Genomic DNA, 18948 nt, shown 5'->3' on the forward strand with positions numbered 1-18948 from the left:
GGAACAATTAACACTCTTAAATAAGGGGTTAGGTTTCGCGCCCTCACAGAATTTCCAGTTATTCCAGACTGTAATAGACCTTCAAAAATTCACTCGCAAACTCTCTCTGAAGAAACTATTCGCTTCAAAAAAGCGACTGTTGGGTACTAATACGGTTAGAGATCCTGTTAATTCTGAACAGGTTGATCTTGTCCCCAACGAGAGTTTGTTTAATTTTCAAGAAAATTGTGTCATTTCTGATTTAGATGCTTTATTAGAGTCTCAAGGGGAGTCTTTGACTGCACATAATCAAACCTTTTTTGGCTCTATAGACTCCGGTTATCGGAAAAAATCCATGTTCTGTCCTAATTACAACAGGGGTCCTTCAATTACCACATTTGAAGGTTTAGTTGAAAGAGATTTAAATTTACTTTCTAAGGGCTTTTCATTTTCCAATACTAAGTCCGGGAACTTGACATACACCGAGGTACAACAAATTGAACAAATCAAGAAAAATCATAATATTGTGGTCAAGAAAGCGGATAAGGGTGGTGCCCTTGTGGTACTGTCTTCACATCAATATGAGAAAGAGGCACTTAGACAGTTACAAAATCCCAAACATTATCAAGTTCTTAAAGAAGATCCTACACCTTTGTATTCCTCTGAGTTGACTGAATTATTATCCTTAGGTAGGATTCTCAATGTTATTAGTATTAAGGAATGTGAATTTCTCCATTGTCCACATCCCGTGATTCCGGTATTCCACCATCTCCCAAAGATCCACAAATCGCTACTTGATCCTCCGGGGCGACCCATAGTGGCGAGTATTGGATCTTTGGGAGATGGGTTATCACGGTATGTGGACAAATTTTTGCAGCCCCTGGTGCTTCAACTTCCCTCCTACATCAGGGATACAGCGGATCTCATTCTCAATCTACAGAGTCTCAAATGGCAGAAAGAATACAGGTGGGTCACACTTGATGTGACCTCCCTTTATTCCATTATTGAGCACAAGCACGGTCTTAAAGCTGTAGAACACTTTTTAGATTTATCCACTTTATCAATTTCACATTGCACCTTTATACAAGAATCAATATTATTTTTACTCACGCACAATTATTTTTTATTTGATTCACGGTTTTATTTACAAAAATTGGGTACCGCTATGGGCACAAGTTTTGCACCGTCATTTGCTAATTTGTTTATAGGTTTTTGGGAGTCACATTTTATTTATCACATTAATAGTCCTTTTCGTCAGTATATCGTCTTTTTTAAGAGATATATTGACGGTCTGATTTTGATTTGGAAGGGGGATGAGCACTCTTTATTGTCTTTTATTAAATATCTCAACACTAATGATTACAACATTAAATTCACTTTTGAGCACAATATTAATTTTATTAACTATTTAGACTTGACTCTGTACATTGATAGTGATATGAACATCCAGACCGATATTTACCGTAAGGAGAATTCCAGGAATATACTTCTCAATGCACGGAGTTGTCACCCCCGTTCATTGATTAGGAATATTCCTGGATCTCAGTTTATGAGATTGAAGAGACTTTGCTCCAGTAATGATATTTTCCTGTTAAGATCCAAAGAAATGTTTGACAGGTTTATAGCCAGGGGCTATTCGATTAAGGATGTCAAAGCAGCTTTTGAGAAAGCAGATTCCATTGATAGAGATGCTCTGATCAATAAGACTGGTTCAAGGTTTAATAATAAAAAAAAGCTATCATTTAATGATGATTCTCAGAGCCCATTTTTTATAACCACTTATAGTTCACAATCATCACAAATTTCAAGTATCATTTCAAAACACTGGCATACATTGTTATTAGATGAAGATATTGGTTCTTCACTAAAGAAAGGCCCTAGATTTACTTTTCGTAAAGCAAAAACTTTGGCCGCTCATCTTTCACCCAGTCTTTTTGACTCTAAGTCAGGTCGTTCATCCATTACAACGATCCCAAAAGGCTTTTATAGTTGTGTAAATTGTTCTATTTGTCAATATGCTGCTCCTACTAAGTTCATTACTGGTTCAGACGGTGTTAAAAAACATTACATTAAAGAGTTTTTGAACTGTAATACAAGCTATGTTGTGTATGTACTCAAATGTGCGTGCGGCCAGAGATATGTAGGCCGCACGATTAGATCTTTAAAACTACGCATAGCTGAACATGCACGTTTAATTAAAAAGAAAGATCTTATCCATCCTGTATCCAGGCATTTCTCCCAATGTCCCAGAGGTGGAATTGGTAATTTCTCCTTTTCTGCAATTGAACATATACCCCGTCACCCCAGGGGTGGTAATAGGGAGAATACATTAAATAAAAAAGAAATGTACTGGATATATACTCTCGCCACTCTCCATCCCTTTGGAATCAATTCCGATTGGGAATTAAAACATTTCCTACACGATTGAAAGAATGGAGAGGGGTGATAGGAGTATTATTATAATCTATATATGACGTCATTTTGTTCATATTGAGCAAATGGTTAATTATAATTATATTTAGAGGATCTATTTAGATTTATGTTGTTTCACATTCATCCCATTGAGTATACATCCATGATTAATTGTTTATTTATTTGTATTTTATGTTGGACATCTGATCTGTTGTTTTTTAAAATATTGTTTTTAAACTGTGTTTGCATGTATATAGATATGTAATTGTTTGTTCTTTTCTCACTCATACCATTCTTTGAGTTTGAGATTAATTGCATATGATTCCACCTTAATGTGATTATTTGTATCTGCTGTGTCTACTTCTAGCCATCCAATCATCATCTGGCTATTGCTATATATATGTGGTTGTTATCAAGAGATTGTACTCTTTGATAAAGTCCCATGGCGGGATGAAACGCGTCAGAGTGGTCTCTTTTACGATGTCCATTCGTTTTTGTTAATAAAAGTTATTTTTTAACCTTATAAGCGTGTGTTGATGCGGAGGAGTAGTGACCATTCATCACTTTTTATTTTTGCATATATAGAATAAGAAAACATGCGCCAAATGTAAGAACATGAAGAAGACATACAGTACCAACATATATTCCTACTGCTAATGATTTCAGTTGAGAAATAGATTTCAATTTGTTTCAAAACAAACAACAAAAAAAAACAACTACAGTGTACATAAATAGGCCATTTGTCAACAATGGATTGTCCAATGCAATTTACTAAAGGGTTCCCTCTCTTTCTCTCTGTCCCATGCCCGCTTTTCTAGCAGGAGCCATATTTCAGGGTTTGGATGGGTCTACTGCCAGAGTAAGCGTTATTTCCTAAAGTTAACGATAACAGATTTAAGTGAATCGGGGAAGAATATCATTTAGGCTGTAATGAGCTCATTTGCATGAATAACACCAGGATTTGTAATGGAACGGGAGTAACAATGAATTGTACATCAGAAGAAATAAAACATACGTCTACTGATGCAGCCACCAGTATTAGAACACTTACCTGGGGTTTTTTGTTTGCCTTCCTCTGGATCAATAAGTAAGTATAGATATAGAATAAAGTATCTGTTGTCTAAATTTAGCGTAGGTTGAACTTGATGGACGTACGTCTTTTTTCAACCTCATCTACTATGTAACTATATAACTATGTAACCTGGGAAATTTTGGGAGATTCTGGGGCAGTCTCACAGTAAATGCTGCAACATTGTCTGAACATTGCCTCAACATTTCTGTGAGATTCTTAATGGCCCATCGGATTAACAAAGCGGGGGATCCCTGCAGTACCATTCAAACTGAATGTGACCCCTGCTGTGTTAATCCGATGGGCCATGAAGAATCTCACAGAAATGTTGAGGCAATGCTGCGGTATTTACTGTGAGTCTGCCCCAGAATTCTCCCAGGCAAGAGTTCTAATACTAGTGGCTGCATCTGTATTTATATTACCAGCTAATTAACAGAACTATCTAATGCCGTGTGTAACTTTCCTGTAATCATTGTAACATAACAGAATATTCTACTAGATTTATGATTTAGAATTAAGTACTGACGACATGCACATATATCACAGATTTGGCCAAATAGTCATTGGAAACTGTTAATGGTATATTAAATTGCTACTTTCACGTACTTATCCTAGTTTTGAGAGATGGAGAGATGAGTTAATTAGAGGTAATATCAACACTGAAACGTGTTAATGTAATGGGCCTCTTACCTTTGGGACGTCTTCTGCTTGTAATAAATCTGCAGATAGCTTTTCATAATTCCTCAGCATATGTAGTAGTAAAGCATTGCACAAAGTCTGTTCCTCATGAATTTTAGGACTGAATGGGACCCTTTCCAGGTAAAAAGAGAAATTGCTTATGAAATGTGTCTTACAAATTTGTAGAAAAGACAGGTGTCTATATTCCTTACAGACACAATCTATTCTCAGTGATACAAGTGAATGCATATTAATGACAATGGCTATCATGCTTTGGAGATTTTGACCACATTACTAAGCAGTGCAATGTCATAAGATACTATAGGAATGGGGCACTTCTTCAAATGCCCAATGCTAATACAGTAGGTCTATGCCTTGAAATTGAAGGCAGTCAATGTCTACTGATGATCCTACAGTATATCTTCCAGCACGTTTTCGTAATTCGTGTAGTTTTTTAGATGTATTTTATACCACATTTTCACCTGGCCATATAAATGATTTCTACTGATTTTACAATTAATGAATGTCCTACTGTTGAAGGACTTATTATCATTACAGTTGTGGAAACGGATAGTTGGGCCCATGAATGTACATGCTCTATACTTAAAGCATTGATATGATGCTGTTGTTTTTGATAGTAGCCTGGTTGTTGCTTTTCATTGAGTATAATGGTTATGAAACAGGTACTCTGATACATTTGTTGTCCATCTGTATGTTATCATTGCGGTTGGGTTTAGAATTTCTGTCAGTTCATTGTCTTCCAAAAAGACGTGCCAATATTTTGAACAACTGTTTTGATTTCCTTCCATTGTTTATTATAAGTTCCTATTATTCATATTTTGTTTTCTGTGTGCTGAGGTTTATTGTCATACAGTAATGTGTGTCTTTCCGTATTTTTAGTTTTATTAAAAGCTTTTTTGGTACATTTCCAACTATATCCTCCATTTAGGAACTTTTCCATCATTATATCGGCTTGTTTCACAAATTCTTTAATCTACATACATGAAAGATCCCAGTTGCGTTTAGCTCTCAAAAATGAGGGGTCTAGCATGATGAGTTAAGAGATTGTTGGTAGACACCTTTTCCCTATGGACCGTTGTTTGCAACGGTCCATCCTGTTCCATTCTTATATCTATGTCTTGCAATACAATTTTTTCAGTATTGATCTCTGAAGTGAGTTTTTGATTGTAATCATTATCATTAAGCTTATCAATACATTTTTAAAACTCTTCGGTGGTACCATTGCATAATTCTATGTTTTGGGAGTAAGCAAGCATTTCTTTTGCAAATATTCTGATGTCTTACCACCAGCCTACAGTAAATAGATTTTGGCTTACGTACAGTAGGGTCACAGGTTGTGCCAATAGCAGTGCCTTGAATGTGGTAATAATATTTGCCCAGGAATAGAAAAAAGTTGTCTGTTGGTACATGCTGAAGGAACTCACCTATAAATCTAGTGTGAATAGAAAATTCTTTGCCTTTTGCTTGTAAAAAAATGTGCTACTTCCTCCGTGCCTCACTCGTGCTGTATACTCGTGTAGAGAGATTCTAGATCTAGAGTGGCTAGTAGGACTTTTGGAGGTAGTTAAATGCCTTAAATTTTTATGAGGACATCTATTGCGTGTTTAGTATATGAGGGAAGAGTTGTAACAAATGGTCTTAGCACTTGATCCAAATATGTGCTACAGTAGCTTTCTCACTTAGCCTATACCGGAGACAATGGGTTGGCCAAGAGGATTTTGTGTACTATTGGTACACTCAAAAATGTTGCAGTTTTAGGGCATTTAACCATCATATAGTTGAATTTTGCGTTACAAATTACTTTTTTATCCAGTCTTGATTTTAGGATCTGATAGAGATCTTTTGATGCGTTTTTATAGTATTCTTTTGTAATTTCTTTGATTCTCTTGGATGTACTTTTCTTCTTACATTATTACAATATTTCCTCCCTTATCTGAGGATTTGATAATACTACCTTTCATCTCCCTTAGTTCCATTAAAGCCTTTCTCTGACATTGACCCCTGTTGTCATGGGCTTTTGTTTTAATTAGTTGTTCTATACTGTATCTTCCGTCACTAGTGTAAGGAACATCTCTATGTTCACATTTGTTTTTAGTAAAGGTGTAAATTTACTTTTTGGTCTGAGGGAGGTGAAAGGTCCCAATTCTGTTTTGTTAGCATCCAATAATGCAATAATGTCTTTTAAATATCATTATGAATTAAATCATTGTCATCCAGTTGATCTGTGTTGATTTTTAAAGTCCCAACAGTCTGCTTTCCCTTCTGATATTTGTGTAACACATGTTTTCTCGCAAATACTGTAATAATTTACATTGCAGAGCTATTCCTAAATTAGATATAGATTAACCCAGCGTTGCGCAAACTGGGAGGCACGTCCCACCGGGGTCGGGAGATTTTGCTGGGGGGGCGTGGGCGGGTACAGAGGCCCCGCGCTCTTCCCCACAACATTTAAATTAAATGCCGGGGGAGGCCTGAAGCCTCTGCAATTTGCTTACCTGCTGCCAGTCGGGGCTTCAGCGACGCGTTACCATGGCAACGCAGTGTCAAATGACGCCACGGGGTCATGGCGCGATGTCACATGACCCCCACACGCGGAAAGGAAGATAGGGGGGGTGCGAGCAACGGGGGGAGTAGGCAGGGAGGGCGCAGCGCAAATAGTTTGCGCATCCCAGGATTAACCTATAGCTAGAAAAATGTTTTAAGAAGGGAAGTGGAGACACATCTATGAAAGTAAAATGTTGAAAGAGTAATCAGTTAAGATGTATATCAACTGAAAGAGAAAAGATGAATTGTTGATATACAGTTATACACGGGAAAAACATTCTTTGAGATCGTATTAGTTGGCAAAATGCATTATTTCTGTTTCTCAATATAACAAAATGTAATAATTTGGGTATAATACATAAATAATGCATCAAGATAAAATATTTAAAGTCAATAAACGTTAAGAAATAAGCCAAATATAGTATGGATTGTGAAATTGAAAACTATAATTTAAAAAAACCCAGATGTAATTACTTGCAGTACAGGAAACAGTTGTATGTAGCATTGTAATAAATGTAAAATCTCCCTGGAAGCAACGTAGATTTACATAAATGATATGAGAAATTCTGTCTCTGACTCTGACTGCTTCTTTCTTATATTTAGTTTGGTCATTGATTGTTACATAGTTACATAGTTACATAGTTACATTGTTACATTGTAGATGAGGTTGAAAAAATAAATATGTCCAACGAGTTCAACCTATGTTAAATTTAGACAACAGATACTTATCCTATATTTCTATTTAAAGTGTATTGATCCAGAGGAAGGCAAACAAAATAAAAACACAGGGAAACCCTTCCTGACTCCAATAATGGCAATCCAATTTTTCCCTGGATCAACATCCTTCCAATGTTTACTTATTTGGTATATCTCTGTGTACCTTTCCTTTCTAAAAGATATCTATTGTATCTACCATCACGGTCTCCAGCAGGAATTAATTCCACATTTTAAATGCCCCTACATAAAAGAACCCTTCCTTTGTTGCTGGTGAAATCTTCTTTCCTCCAGGCTCACACCTTAAGGGATGACCCATTATTGTTTGTACTGTACTTGGAATGAATAGTTAATTTGAAGTTGTTTTCACCCTTAATATATTTGAGTATAGTTATATTATCCCCTCTTAGAAGCCTGTTTTCTAATGTAATCAAATCTAATTTAGCTAGCAACTCCTCAGATTTCCCATGCACATTATTAGTTTGGTTTCTCTTCTCTGTACTTTTTCTAGTTCCATAATCTCTTTTTAAAAGGAGTGGTTTAAAAAACTCTACTCCATATTCCAGGTGTGATCTTACTAACACTTCATACAGTGGCATAATTAGACTTTCTTGCCTTCCATCCATACCCCGTTTAATGCAAGTTAACTATCTAATTTGCCTATGCAGCTACTGCCTGACATCAGGCACTATTGCTAACCTGCATTCTACAATCCTTCTCCATTAGGCTGCGTCCCCACTGGCGCTGAGCGTGCTGTGCTTGCCGAGGTTCCTTCTTGCAATGTGAATTCTGATGTCCCCGCTCACACGGCGTGAGCCCTCATGCACGGGCATGTACGCTCTCCCAAGCTCGGAGCTTGGGGAGACAAAAACATTTGAGATTGAAGTGCGCTCAGCAGACACACACAAACACACACACACACACACAAATAGCCCCGATCCATGCCCCCTGCTCCCGCTTGCAATATTAGGCAGGACACCCTGCACTCATGCTTTGAGAGTTGGTGACGTCACCAACTCTCAAGCATGAGTGCGGTCCGTGCCAGCGGGGATGCAGCTTTAGGAATTGACCTAATTTTGCCCCATTTTATGTAATTTGTAAGTAGCCTGTTTATTCCTGTCTCCTAAATGCATAACCTTAAATTTACCTGTAATAAACTTCATCTGCCATTTACCTGCCCAAATTACCAGTCCATCCAAGTCCTTCTGGAGGGAAATTAAATCCTGTTTTCGTTTTACAACCTTACACAATTTAGTGTCATCAGCAAAGATGGAGAGTTTGCTCTCTATGCCATCCTCAAGGTCATTAATAAAGATATTAATAAAGATGTTAAAAAGCACTTACGGAGGGGTGTGGGAGTGAGCACTGCGAAAGCGAATCAGGCTGGAGGCGAATGCATCGCAAAAAACTTTATTACGGCATATATGCCAAAAATTAAAAACACACAAAGGAGGATCCTCTGACGCGTTTTGTCCCCTTCGGGACTTTATCAAAGAGTGATCCCAGATCGGATTAGTACACTATTTATAGCCTCCTCCCTTGCGCGCAGGCGCACCGCAAACCACCCCCCGAATCGCACCCACTGTCAGATGACACTGATTCAATCCAGAGGGGAAAAGCCGCGCACCCGCGCACAGTGGGAAGACACACAAATCATCAGATGTAACATGCTGCTCACTAAAAGTAAACATATGACAAGAAATGATACATAATACTTAATAAGAATAACAATCACCTTGAATTATTACTAACAGTGTGTCCGATCTAATATTTAAACTGAAACAAAAGAAATTGAATATATTTGAATTAAAAACCATGTATAAACAAATAAATCTAAAAACTTAACCTAAAAAGAAAAAACAATAACCTATACGAATATGTGCTCCAATAAAGAGAAAGGACAACAAAACCTAGTCTTGGATACACCTTAAATCTATATGAAAAAGGAAAAAAGAAAGGGGAAAAAGGGGAACAAAACAATAATAACAATATCATAACCATGATATCCCACAATTAAAATAAAAATTGATGATATCCAAATTCTACAAAACCAGATATTCATTTTAACAAATTAACATAACTAAATAAACTTAAAAATAATATATGTCCTAAGTGAATTAGCAAAAACTAAGTCCTATAGTCTAATATTTAAACATAACCTATATCAAAACAAACAATATAAATAATATATCTCCTTTGCAAAAAAAAATATTCTTAGATAAAAGGTGTATCCTAATGAATAATATGAATATAAATAAATAAACTATAACATACAGTCTATGTACTCAGTGGGATAATCTTATCCCTTCATATAATAGACTTCAGGAGGATAACATTCAAGAGGAGGTTTCAGAAGCATATGTCTATTGGTATCAAATATAAAGCTGTGGTGGGACATAACCACTTTAGAAAATTACACAAGAGTTAATAGAATACCAAGAGGATTTAGGATTAAAAAATCCTCCACTTTTGGTTTCAACAATAAAGACTTTGAGGAAAAATGGAGATCAGCGTTAGATGAGAGTTCCTTTAAATTAATACGGCGCATCGTGGAACAAAAAAACGAAGAAAGATCCACTTTGGAAACAGATATTAATGACTTAAAAACTCAATTGAAATCTTTTAATAAAATGGAACATTCCTCTAGCAATGAACTGATTCTGTCATAAAACATAGATGAAGTTGAACAAGTGATTATGGCGAAAAAACAAGCAAAGTTCGAAAGGGACAAACAGGACTACATTAAAAAACAGGTCTACATATGGCAAAAAACAACTATTCCCAACACTAATCGTTTCAAAGGTAGATCCAAGTCCCCCCATAAATCACAAAAGGAGAAGGATAAGGGGGGCTCTAATCCCCAAAAACCCATCTTAAAAAAATAGATACACGGAAACATCTAGTTTTGAGTCAGACACCTCAGAGGGAGAGAATCGGAGCCACTCTGTATCATTTGATAAAAAATAGGATATTTGGAGAAAAAGAAATACAGGGGGAGTATACCGGGATTCTTCAACCCCAGGTCGAGCAAGCTCCTCTGCGCAGAAATATGATGAAGAGATAAGACCATCCTCCTCTTCTTGTTCTTCTGCTTTTTTAGTATGCGGAGGTCAAAGAGGAAGAGGAGAACACCAGAGGGGTGCAACAAAAAGAAAGAAATACTTTTAATGGAGGATAATGTGATCAATATTTCAAATATGACACTCACAACAGACCAACTGACACTCCTTAATAGGGGTCCTAATTTTGCCCCACAAAGTAATTTTCGTCTTTTTGACACCATTATAGACATAAACAGACCAGCGCCCAAAAAGAGTCCAAAGTCCCTAATAGAGTCCAAACAGATGGAAGGGAAGATATCCAAATGCTCCAATCACTGTAAAATCTCCCATCCAGGGGTCCGTGACATAGGGAAAGAAACAAAGAAAAATAATAGTGTAATACGTAATGTTAAAATGGGACAAACAACATGAAACACTTAACAGAAGACAAACATAAAACAATCAAGCTGAAAGAAAAATAACTATTTAATAAAAACAGAGCCTGTTGCAGAGGGTCATCAAGGGGTTAAAACCCAAAACCCTACTTACAGCAGGACTGGAATAACAAGCATGTGTAGACAAGTGGGGCAGACGCCTGCAGCAGTTTGGGTCCTCAGGGGCTCCCTGTGTAGTGTCTTTCCTTCTAGCTTCAAAACACACTCCAAGATGGCTGCCGAGTAAGGGAACTCCACACTCCTGCTTTCCAGCACTGTTGCTTCAATGATGCTGCTTCCTGCTTCACTTGACTGACACTTCTCACAACCAGTGTAACTCCAAGGCACCGTGACCTTTGACCCTACGCATTTCGTGACTGACGTCCACATTGTGTTATTATTGTTAACAAATAAACACTTGGACAAGTGACTAAGAGAAGTCACTAAAAGCCCTAATAATAGCACTCAGAGTCACCATACATTGATCTGTATGGTGGAGATGGATATACAGTGAAATCACTAGGACCAAAAAGGAGGTATATAACCTCCAGCCAACGGATTACAAACAACAATTAAAACCAAAAATAATAAAATTTTATTAAATAAATGACCGACGCAACTTAACAACTATGGGGAACAAATATAAACACACACAGGATTTAAAATCCTCACGGACCGAACGGTGATGGGCTAGTAAATGGGACAGGTTTATGTGTTAATACACATTGGTACTGCTGCGGCCGAGTTTATTCGAGCATTTGCCCGTTCTCGGCCGCAGCAGTAGCCTGGCGCGCGCCGGAGGGTGACAGGCGCGCGCCGAAGCAGCGGAAGAGCGCCCTCCGATCGGGGCGCTCTCCCTCCCGCTGCCGGGTCCGCCGGGTCCCCCGGAACCCCCTGCCGCCGTCCCCCACATCGCGGGACACCAGGGCTCCCTCGGGGAGCCCTGGACGCGCGTGCAGGTGGCGCAGGCTCCCGATGACGCGTGACCGCGCGAGGGGCGGCCACTAGCAAGTTGGGAAATCTCCCGGCTTGCGGATCTGGCCGATGAGCAATAAAGTGTGTCGGTAGTTTATCAGATAAATACATCATACTGCTGAAGGTAGATATATAGTTTGGTAAAGTCGCAATAGTACTGTTTTACGTATATGCTGGTGGTAAACAGAAATTCAAACTGTGAGTATACAACATAGCATGAATTCTTGCTGGAGAATGACTGTTACTACCCCGTGTGTAGATGTAAATACAGTGTGTAGCGCAATCAGCGGGGGTACTGCCCAACAACAGAAAATAAAACATAAGCACACCAGTAACAGTGATGTAGCGCTACTGGACAAAATAGCTTAGAATCAGCTATAACTTATCTCTAAGTGTCCAGACTGCTACCGCATAACCAAAGCAGTGTGTTGCTGTGTGTGGAGGAATACTACCTTCGCTGCATGTCCCTGCCCATACAGACCGTTCTTCCAGACGCTTGACGCACACCAGGAAGAACGGTCTGTATGGGCAGGGACATGCAGCGAAGGTAGTATTTCTCCACACACAGCAACACGCTGCTTTGGTTATGCGGTAGCAGTCTGGACACTTAGAGATAAGTTATAGCTGATTCTAAGCTATTTTGTCCAGTAGCGCTACATCACTGTTACTGGTGTGCTTATGTTTTATTTTCTGTTGTTGGGCAGTACCCCCGCTGATTGCGCTACACACTGTATTTACATCTACACACGGGGTAGTAACAGTCATTCTCCAGCAAGGATTCATGCTATGTTGTATACTCACAGTTTGAATTTCTGTTTACCACCAGCATATACGTAAAACAGTACTATTGCGACTTTACCAAACTATATATCTACCTTCAGCAGTATGATGTATTTATCTGATACCAATGTGTATTAACACATAAACCTGTCCCATTTACTAGCCCATCACCGTTCGGTCCGTGAGGATTTTAAATCCTGTGTGTGTTTATATTTGTTCCCCATAGTTGTTAAGTTGCGTCGGTCATTTATTTAATAAAATTTTATTATTTTTGGTTTTAATTGGTGTTTGTAGTCCGTTGGCTGGAGGTTATATACCTCCTTTTTGGTCCTAGTGATTTCACTGTATATCCATCTCCACCATACAGATCAATGTATGGCGACTCTGAGTGCTATTATTAGGGCTTTTAGTGACTTCTCTTAGTCACTTGTCCAAGTGTTTATTTGTTATAATTCCCTAAGCACCGAGGTTTTAATCTCCATATACTACTAGGAGAGCGACGAGTCACTCTGTGTTTGTGTTATTATTGTTAGTATTTTATTTTATTGCACATAGCGCCTAAGCACTTTTCTTTGTGTTAACCATTATAGACATGCAATGCTTTACTCTAAAAAATTGTCACTAACAAAATTATTTTCAGGAACTAATCCTAGAGAAGAGGAGGTGGAGGAATCCGGTGAAACTGAGATGGATACTATAGATGCATTGGACATGGGTTCACAGAATCGTTCTCTTTCATTTAGGGAACACTGCGCTATAGCAGATTTGAAGGGTCTGCTAGATGAACAGTTTAATACGTTGACATCATATAATTCTCATCTGATTTTTTTACACATCAGCACACACAGTTTAGGAAAAAATTTAGTTTTTGTGCCAACGCATCTAAGGGTCCTTATATTTCAGCCTTTGAAAAACTAGTCGAACAAGATTTAAAAATTTTGGCTGATGGATTTACCATAGGTAACCCCAGATTAGATAATCTAACGGGGACTGAGCGACATGAATTATCAAAGCTTCAAAAAGATAAATCCTTGGTCATCAAAAAAGCAGACAAGGGGGGAGCAATAGTCGTTCAGTCCGCGGAAGATTATAAAATGGAATCATTAAGACAACTGGGGGATACACTATCTTATCAGAAACTAAAGGTGGATCCAACTGAAATGTTCCAAAAGGAACTTAGATCTCTTTTAGAAATTGGGGAGGTCTTATATGTCCTGAATCTTAAAGAGCTGGGCTTTTTATATCCTACTCACCCAGTGGTGCCCATATTTTACCATCTCCCAAAGATCCATAAATCCTTGACACATCTGCCAGGTAGGCCTATTGTGTCAAGTATGGATCTTTGGGAGATGGTCTTTCACGTTACATCGACACTTTTTTGCAGCCCTTAGTGTTTGATTTACCTTCATTTGTTAAAGATTCGAGAGATCTTATTGAAGATTTGAAATGTGTAAAATGGAATAAAAATCATATATGGGTTACAATGGATGTAAGATCTTTATACTCTATTATTAACCACAGACAGGGTATTGAAGCAGTACAACATTATTTGAATGTCCCGAATCTTTCCCCAGCACTATGCACTTTTCTTATTGAATCTATCACTTTTTTACTTACACATAATTATTTTTGTTTTGACGCACAATTTTATTTGCAACTTATAGGCACTGCAATGGGCACATCGTTTGCACCCTCTTATGCGAATTTATTTATGGGATTATGGGAATCACGTTTTATTTATGGTGACCGTAATCCCTTTAGAGAGCACATCACGTTTTATCAACGACCTAATTTTAATTTGGGAGGGTGATGCACAGACACTAAAAGAATTCATTGATATGTTGAATATGAATGATTAGAATTTATATTTCACTTATGAGCACAGTATTCACCACATTTGTTATCTAGATCTGATGTTATACATAGATCTAGAGGGGAATATACAGACAGAAGTATATAGAAAGCCCAATTCGAGAAACTCTTACCTGATGGCCAGTAGTAATCATTCGCGACCCCTAAAGAAGGGGATACCGAAGGGCCAGCTATTACATCTTAGACGGCTATGCTCAACAGAGGAGAATTTTGATTATCAGGCTCAGGAACTTTTGGCTAAATTATGTACAAGGGGTTACAAAAATAGGGACCTAACTGAGGTGTTGGCATTAGTTAAATCTATGAATAGAGAAGACCGTCTCTCTATGAACATTTCACAGAAAAAATATTGGGGTAAGAAAGGTTTAAAATCAATTCCGCTCTTTATTACACAACAGAGTGGTCAATCTGACATCATACGGTCTATTGTTGCAAAACATTGGGACACATTGAAATTAGACCAAGGTTTGAAGACTATTACGGATAGGGGACCTACATTTGGCTTTCGTAAGGCTAGATCTCTAGCCACTTATTTGTCCCCTAGCCTTTTTTCTTTACAACATACAATAGGTATAAAAATATACCAAAAGGCTTTTTTCAATGTGGCCATTGTAACATATGCCGATATGCAAAACCATTAAAAAAATATAGATTGCATTAAACCAAAAATGAAAAAAAGTGTACAAACATTCATCAATTATAACACTAGCCGGACTTCCGGTGACGTCACAGCCGATGGTCTGCTAGTGGAAGAGCTCCCGGCGCCCTCACCAATACAGACATCAGAATAAGCTTATCCCACACCTCAAAAACCCCGAAAATCGTCCCCACACCGAGAACAAACACTGGAGAGATGGCAGGGAAGCCGCAGAGAAAGAGCCAATGCCCCGTCACCAAGTTCTTCCCTCCGGCCCAACGCCTAGCTGAGATCAACCCCGAGGAGCAAGATGGCGCCGGTGAAGAACCAGAACACGAGGTGCGCAGCGGCCGACAGAGCCCGACTGACTCAGATCCCCCCGTCTTAAATAAAGATTTTTTTGACGCTTTAATTATTAAAATGAGGAGAGGAGTTCAGGAGGACACGGAAAAGGCCCTCCAAACCATCCGAGCAGAAGTGGAAGCACTGACGGAGCGGACAGAAGATCTGGAAGTAAAGATGGAGGTAGTCTCAAACGAGCAGGCTGAGACTCACGAAGAGGTTCTGAGATGCGGAGATGCGATCCGACACATACAAGACAAACTAGAGGATATGGAGAACAGGGAACGGAGGCAGAACATCCGCCTCAAAAATATCCCTGAAGCTATCACCCACGAAGAACTCCAACCATACCTCCGCAGACTCTTCCTGCAGCTCGTCCCTGATCTATCAGATCACGACCTACACACAGACCGTGCCCACAGAGCCCTGGCCCAGAAATCATCGGACCCAAACCGGCACAGAGATGTGGTGCTGAGAATGCACGCATACTCTGCTAAAGACCGCATCATGACAGCGGCCAGAGAACTGAGAACGGTGACCATGGATGGGGTACAAATCCAACTCTACAACGACCTCTCCCAAATAACAATGAATAAAAGAAATGCGCTGCGCCCACTTACCTCCTATCTCAGGGACCAGGGGGTAAAGTATCGATGGGGATTCCCCTTCAAACTAGTAGTGCTCCGCAATGGCCGCCACCACACAGTAACAACCCCTGAAGGCGCTAAGGACTTTCTGAAAGCGCTGGGGATCCCTCTCCCACCGCAGAAGAGCAACCGCCTCAGCACTGAGGAGACGCCGGAGATGACCCCCCAAGAAGTCCCCCGAACATCGGAGAGACTAGCGAGTCAGCGTCTCCGGTGAACCCTGAGGATCCAGCCAACTGCAAGACCCACGAAAACCACAAGAGGTCCCCACAGTCATCCCACACTGAACCAGAGGCCCTAAAGACATCAGCAAATACCCAACACAAGAACCCTCATTGAATAAAACAACCCTTTGGCCACGAGGTCCCCTAGATTACACCCCACGAAACTATCTCCCCCTTCCCGACCCCCCCCCAGCCCCTCTTTCACCCCTCACCACCCCCCCTCTTCTCCTCCCTTTCCCCCACCACTCTTCCCCCCCCCCCCTCCCCCCCCCGCCACTATCTCCTCATAACCCACCCATACCCCCCTTCCCCCCCCCCTAGCCCCCCCCTCCCCACCCCCCTATACGCTAAATGTCCACTTACCTTTTCCGCCCCCTCCTGAGTCCGAGGGGAACCGAGGCTCCTCCCGCGGTGTCTCGGACAGCAGCGGGAAGAAACGGCATCCGCGATGATCCCTGCGGGGCGAGTCCCTCTCGCGTCACTCACGTGTCCCGGGGCTGCATCTATGGAGACCCAAGCACCGGAGACGCGATCCGGCTGCTGCACACCTCCACAAGCACGTCCGGTCGGCGCTCCTGATGGACAAGAGGTGCACCGGATCCCCAACCTAAAGATTCCCGTGAATCAAGTCAGCAGAACCAGAGACTTCATCTATGGACACTGCATCCCGTGACCCGCTCCCAGAGGCATCCCCCCCCCCCCCCTCCCGCAAGTGGCAGGTTGTATGAACAGAAATCTCCCCCCCCCCCCCCCCCCACCTCTCTCTCCTTCTCTCCCTACGATAAAAGTGATGTACCCGGATATCCCCCATGGAATCCCTACTACCCCAGTCTACCGCGACCCCCCCGAGCCACACCCCCCCCCCTCTCCCCGCCAAAACAAGGATGTATACCTTCAAGGTCTTGTCTCAATTGTGCACCGCTACTGAAGCTCTCCCCCAGATCTATATGGCTACCAACTGAACCCACAATTGTATGGTCCCAATTTGAACCACCCGGTCCCCCCTCCACCCCCTCCCCTCTTCACCCCATATATACACCCCCCCCCCCCCTCCCGAACTGGTCCGGACTAGCACTAGACACTATAGCTCTCCCCACAGCAGTAGACATACTATAAAAATCTCAGTAAGCTACAACTATGCACCCCCTAAAACCGCCCCGACCCAAAACTAAGACCCCCTCGGAGGCTAACCCCAAACAATAGAAAAGGACATACATAATATGTCCCCCCTTCCCCCTCTCCCCTTCTACCCCCCCCCCTCAATATCCAGACTAAACACCATGTAAGATACCCCCCCAAGTCTCCCTCCCGCCCCCCTCCCCGTCGCGGATAGCTCTCCCCCCCCCCGCACCTGCCCCCCTCCCACCTGCCCCCCTCCCACCATAAACGAAGACCTGTACTATGTTTATCCAGCTTGTATAGATATATGGCAATATATGAACAACTACTGATTGAATAGAAGAAAATTACATTCTGTAAGAGATTCCTCGGCCTAGGATTGAGATTCCTCCCGAATGCACTGTTTAAATCCCCTGTTAAGTACACGAACAATGTATGCTCCCCCCCCTGCCCCAGGGCACCCCCCCCCCACCTATCCCCCCCCTCCCCCCCCCCCCAGAGGAGAAATGTTTTATGTCGAACCAACATGTATTGTTATATACCAATGTTTGAATGTGTATATAATGAGCAGCTGAGAATAGCAATGTACAAGGGAAACCTTGGCCTAGGATTGGGACCCCCCCCAGAGAGCAAGGTTTAAACTCGCTGCTAAATGTATGTATACTATATGCTCCCCCCCTCCCCCCAGAGGAGAAATGTCTTATGTCAACCCAACCTATACTGCTATATACCACCGTTTGATCGTATATCCTATGAGCAGTTGATACTAGCAAAGTACATGAAAAATCTTGGACTGGGAGGAGGACTCCCCCCGAGAGCATTGTTCAATCTAGATGCTAAGTATGTGTATACTATATGCTCCCATCCTCCCCCCCCCCCTCTCCCTAACTCTTCCCCACTCCCCCCCCCTACCCCGTGTACCCCTGCCCTCTACCCCCCCCCTCCCCCCCTATCCCCTCCCTCCTATCCCCTCACCCCCCCCCTTCCCCCCCCCTCCTCCCACCTCCCTCCCCCCCCCTCCCCTCCCCCCCTCCCCCCACCCCTACCCCCACCTCCCTCCCCCCCCCACCCCTACCCCTACCTCCCTCCCCCCCCCCCCACCCCTCCCCCCTCCCCCCCTCCTCCCCACCCCTACCCCCACCGCCCTTCCCCCCTCCCCCCTCCCCACCCCCTCCGCCCTCCCCCCCTTCCCCCCCCCCCTCCCCCCCCACCCCTACCCCTACTGCCCTTCCCCCCTCCCCCCCCCACCCCTCCCTCCCCCCAACCCTCCCCCCCAACCCCCCCCCCCCCTCTCCCCCCCTCCCTCACCCCCCCCTTGCCCCCCCCCCCATCCACCCCCCCACCCCTCACCCTTCCCCAACAATGTTTACTAAAGATGTAAAAGATTGTCTATGGCCCAAACCAAAGGAGAGTAAGGCCTCCATGAGCCAGAGGTGCCCTCCCCTACAAGGGACCCCCCC

The 18948-nt window shown here is 41.8% G+C and overlaps 1 protein-coding gene across 3 annotated transcripts in view; it reads right to left on the reverse strand.

Annotated features, from left to right (window-relative positions):
* Positions 1–18948, reverse strand: part of FAM13C (family with sequence similarity 13 member C) — a 507877-nt gene that overhangs the window by 461893 nt on the left and 27036 nt on the right. For all 3 annotated transcript variants that reach the window (XM_075612947.1, XM_075612948.1, XM_075612946.1), the window contains exon 3: positions 4151–4271. In XM_075612947.1, the coding sequence (XP_075469062.1) occupies positions 4151–4271 (121 nt within the window). The remainder of the gene's footprint in view (positions 1–4150; positions 4272–18948) is intronic.

Source organism: Ascaphus truei, chromosome 8 (assembly GCF_040206685.1).
Source record: "Ascaphus truei isolate aAscTru1 chromosome 8, aAscTru1.hap1, whole genome shotgun sequence".
Taxonomy (NCBI): domain Eukaryota; kingdom Metazoa; phylum Chordata; class Amphibia; order Anura; family Ascaphidae; genus Ascaphus; species Ascaphus truei.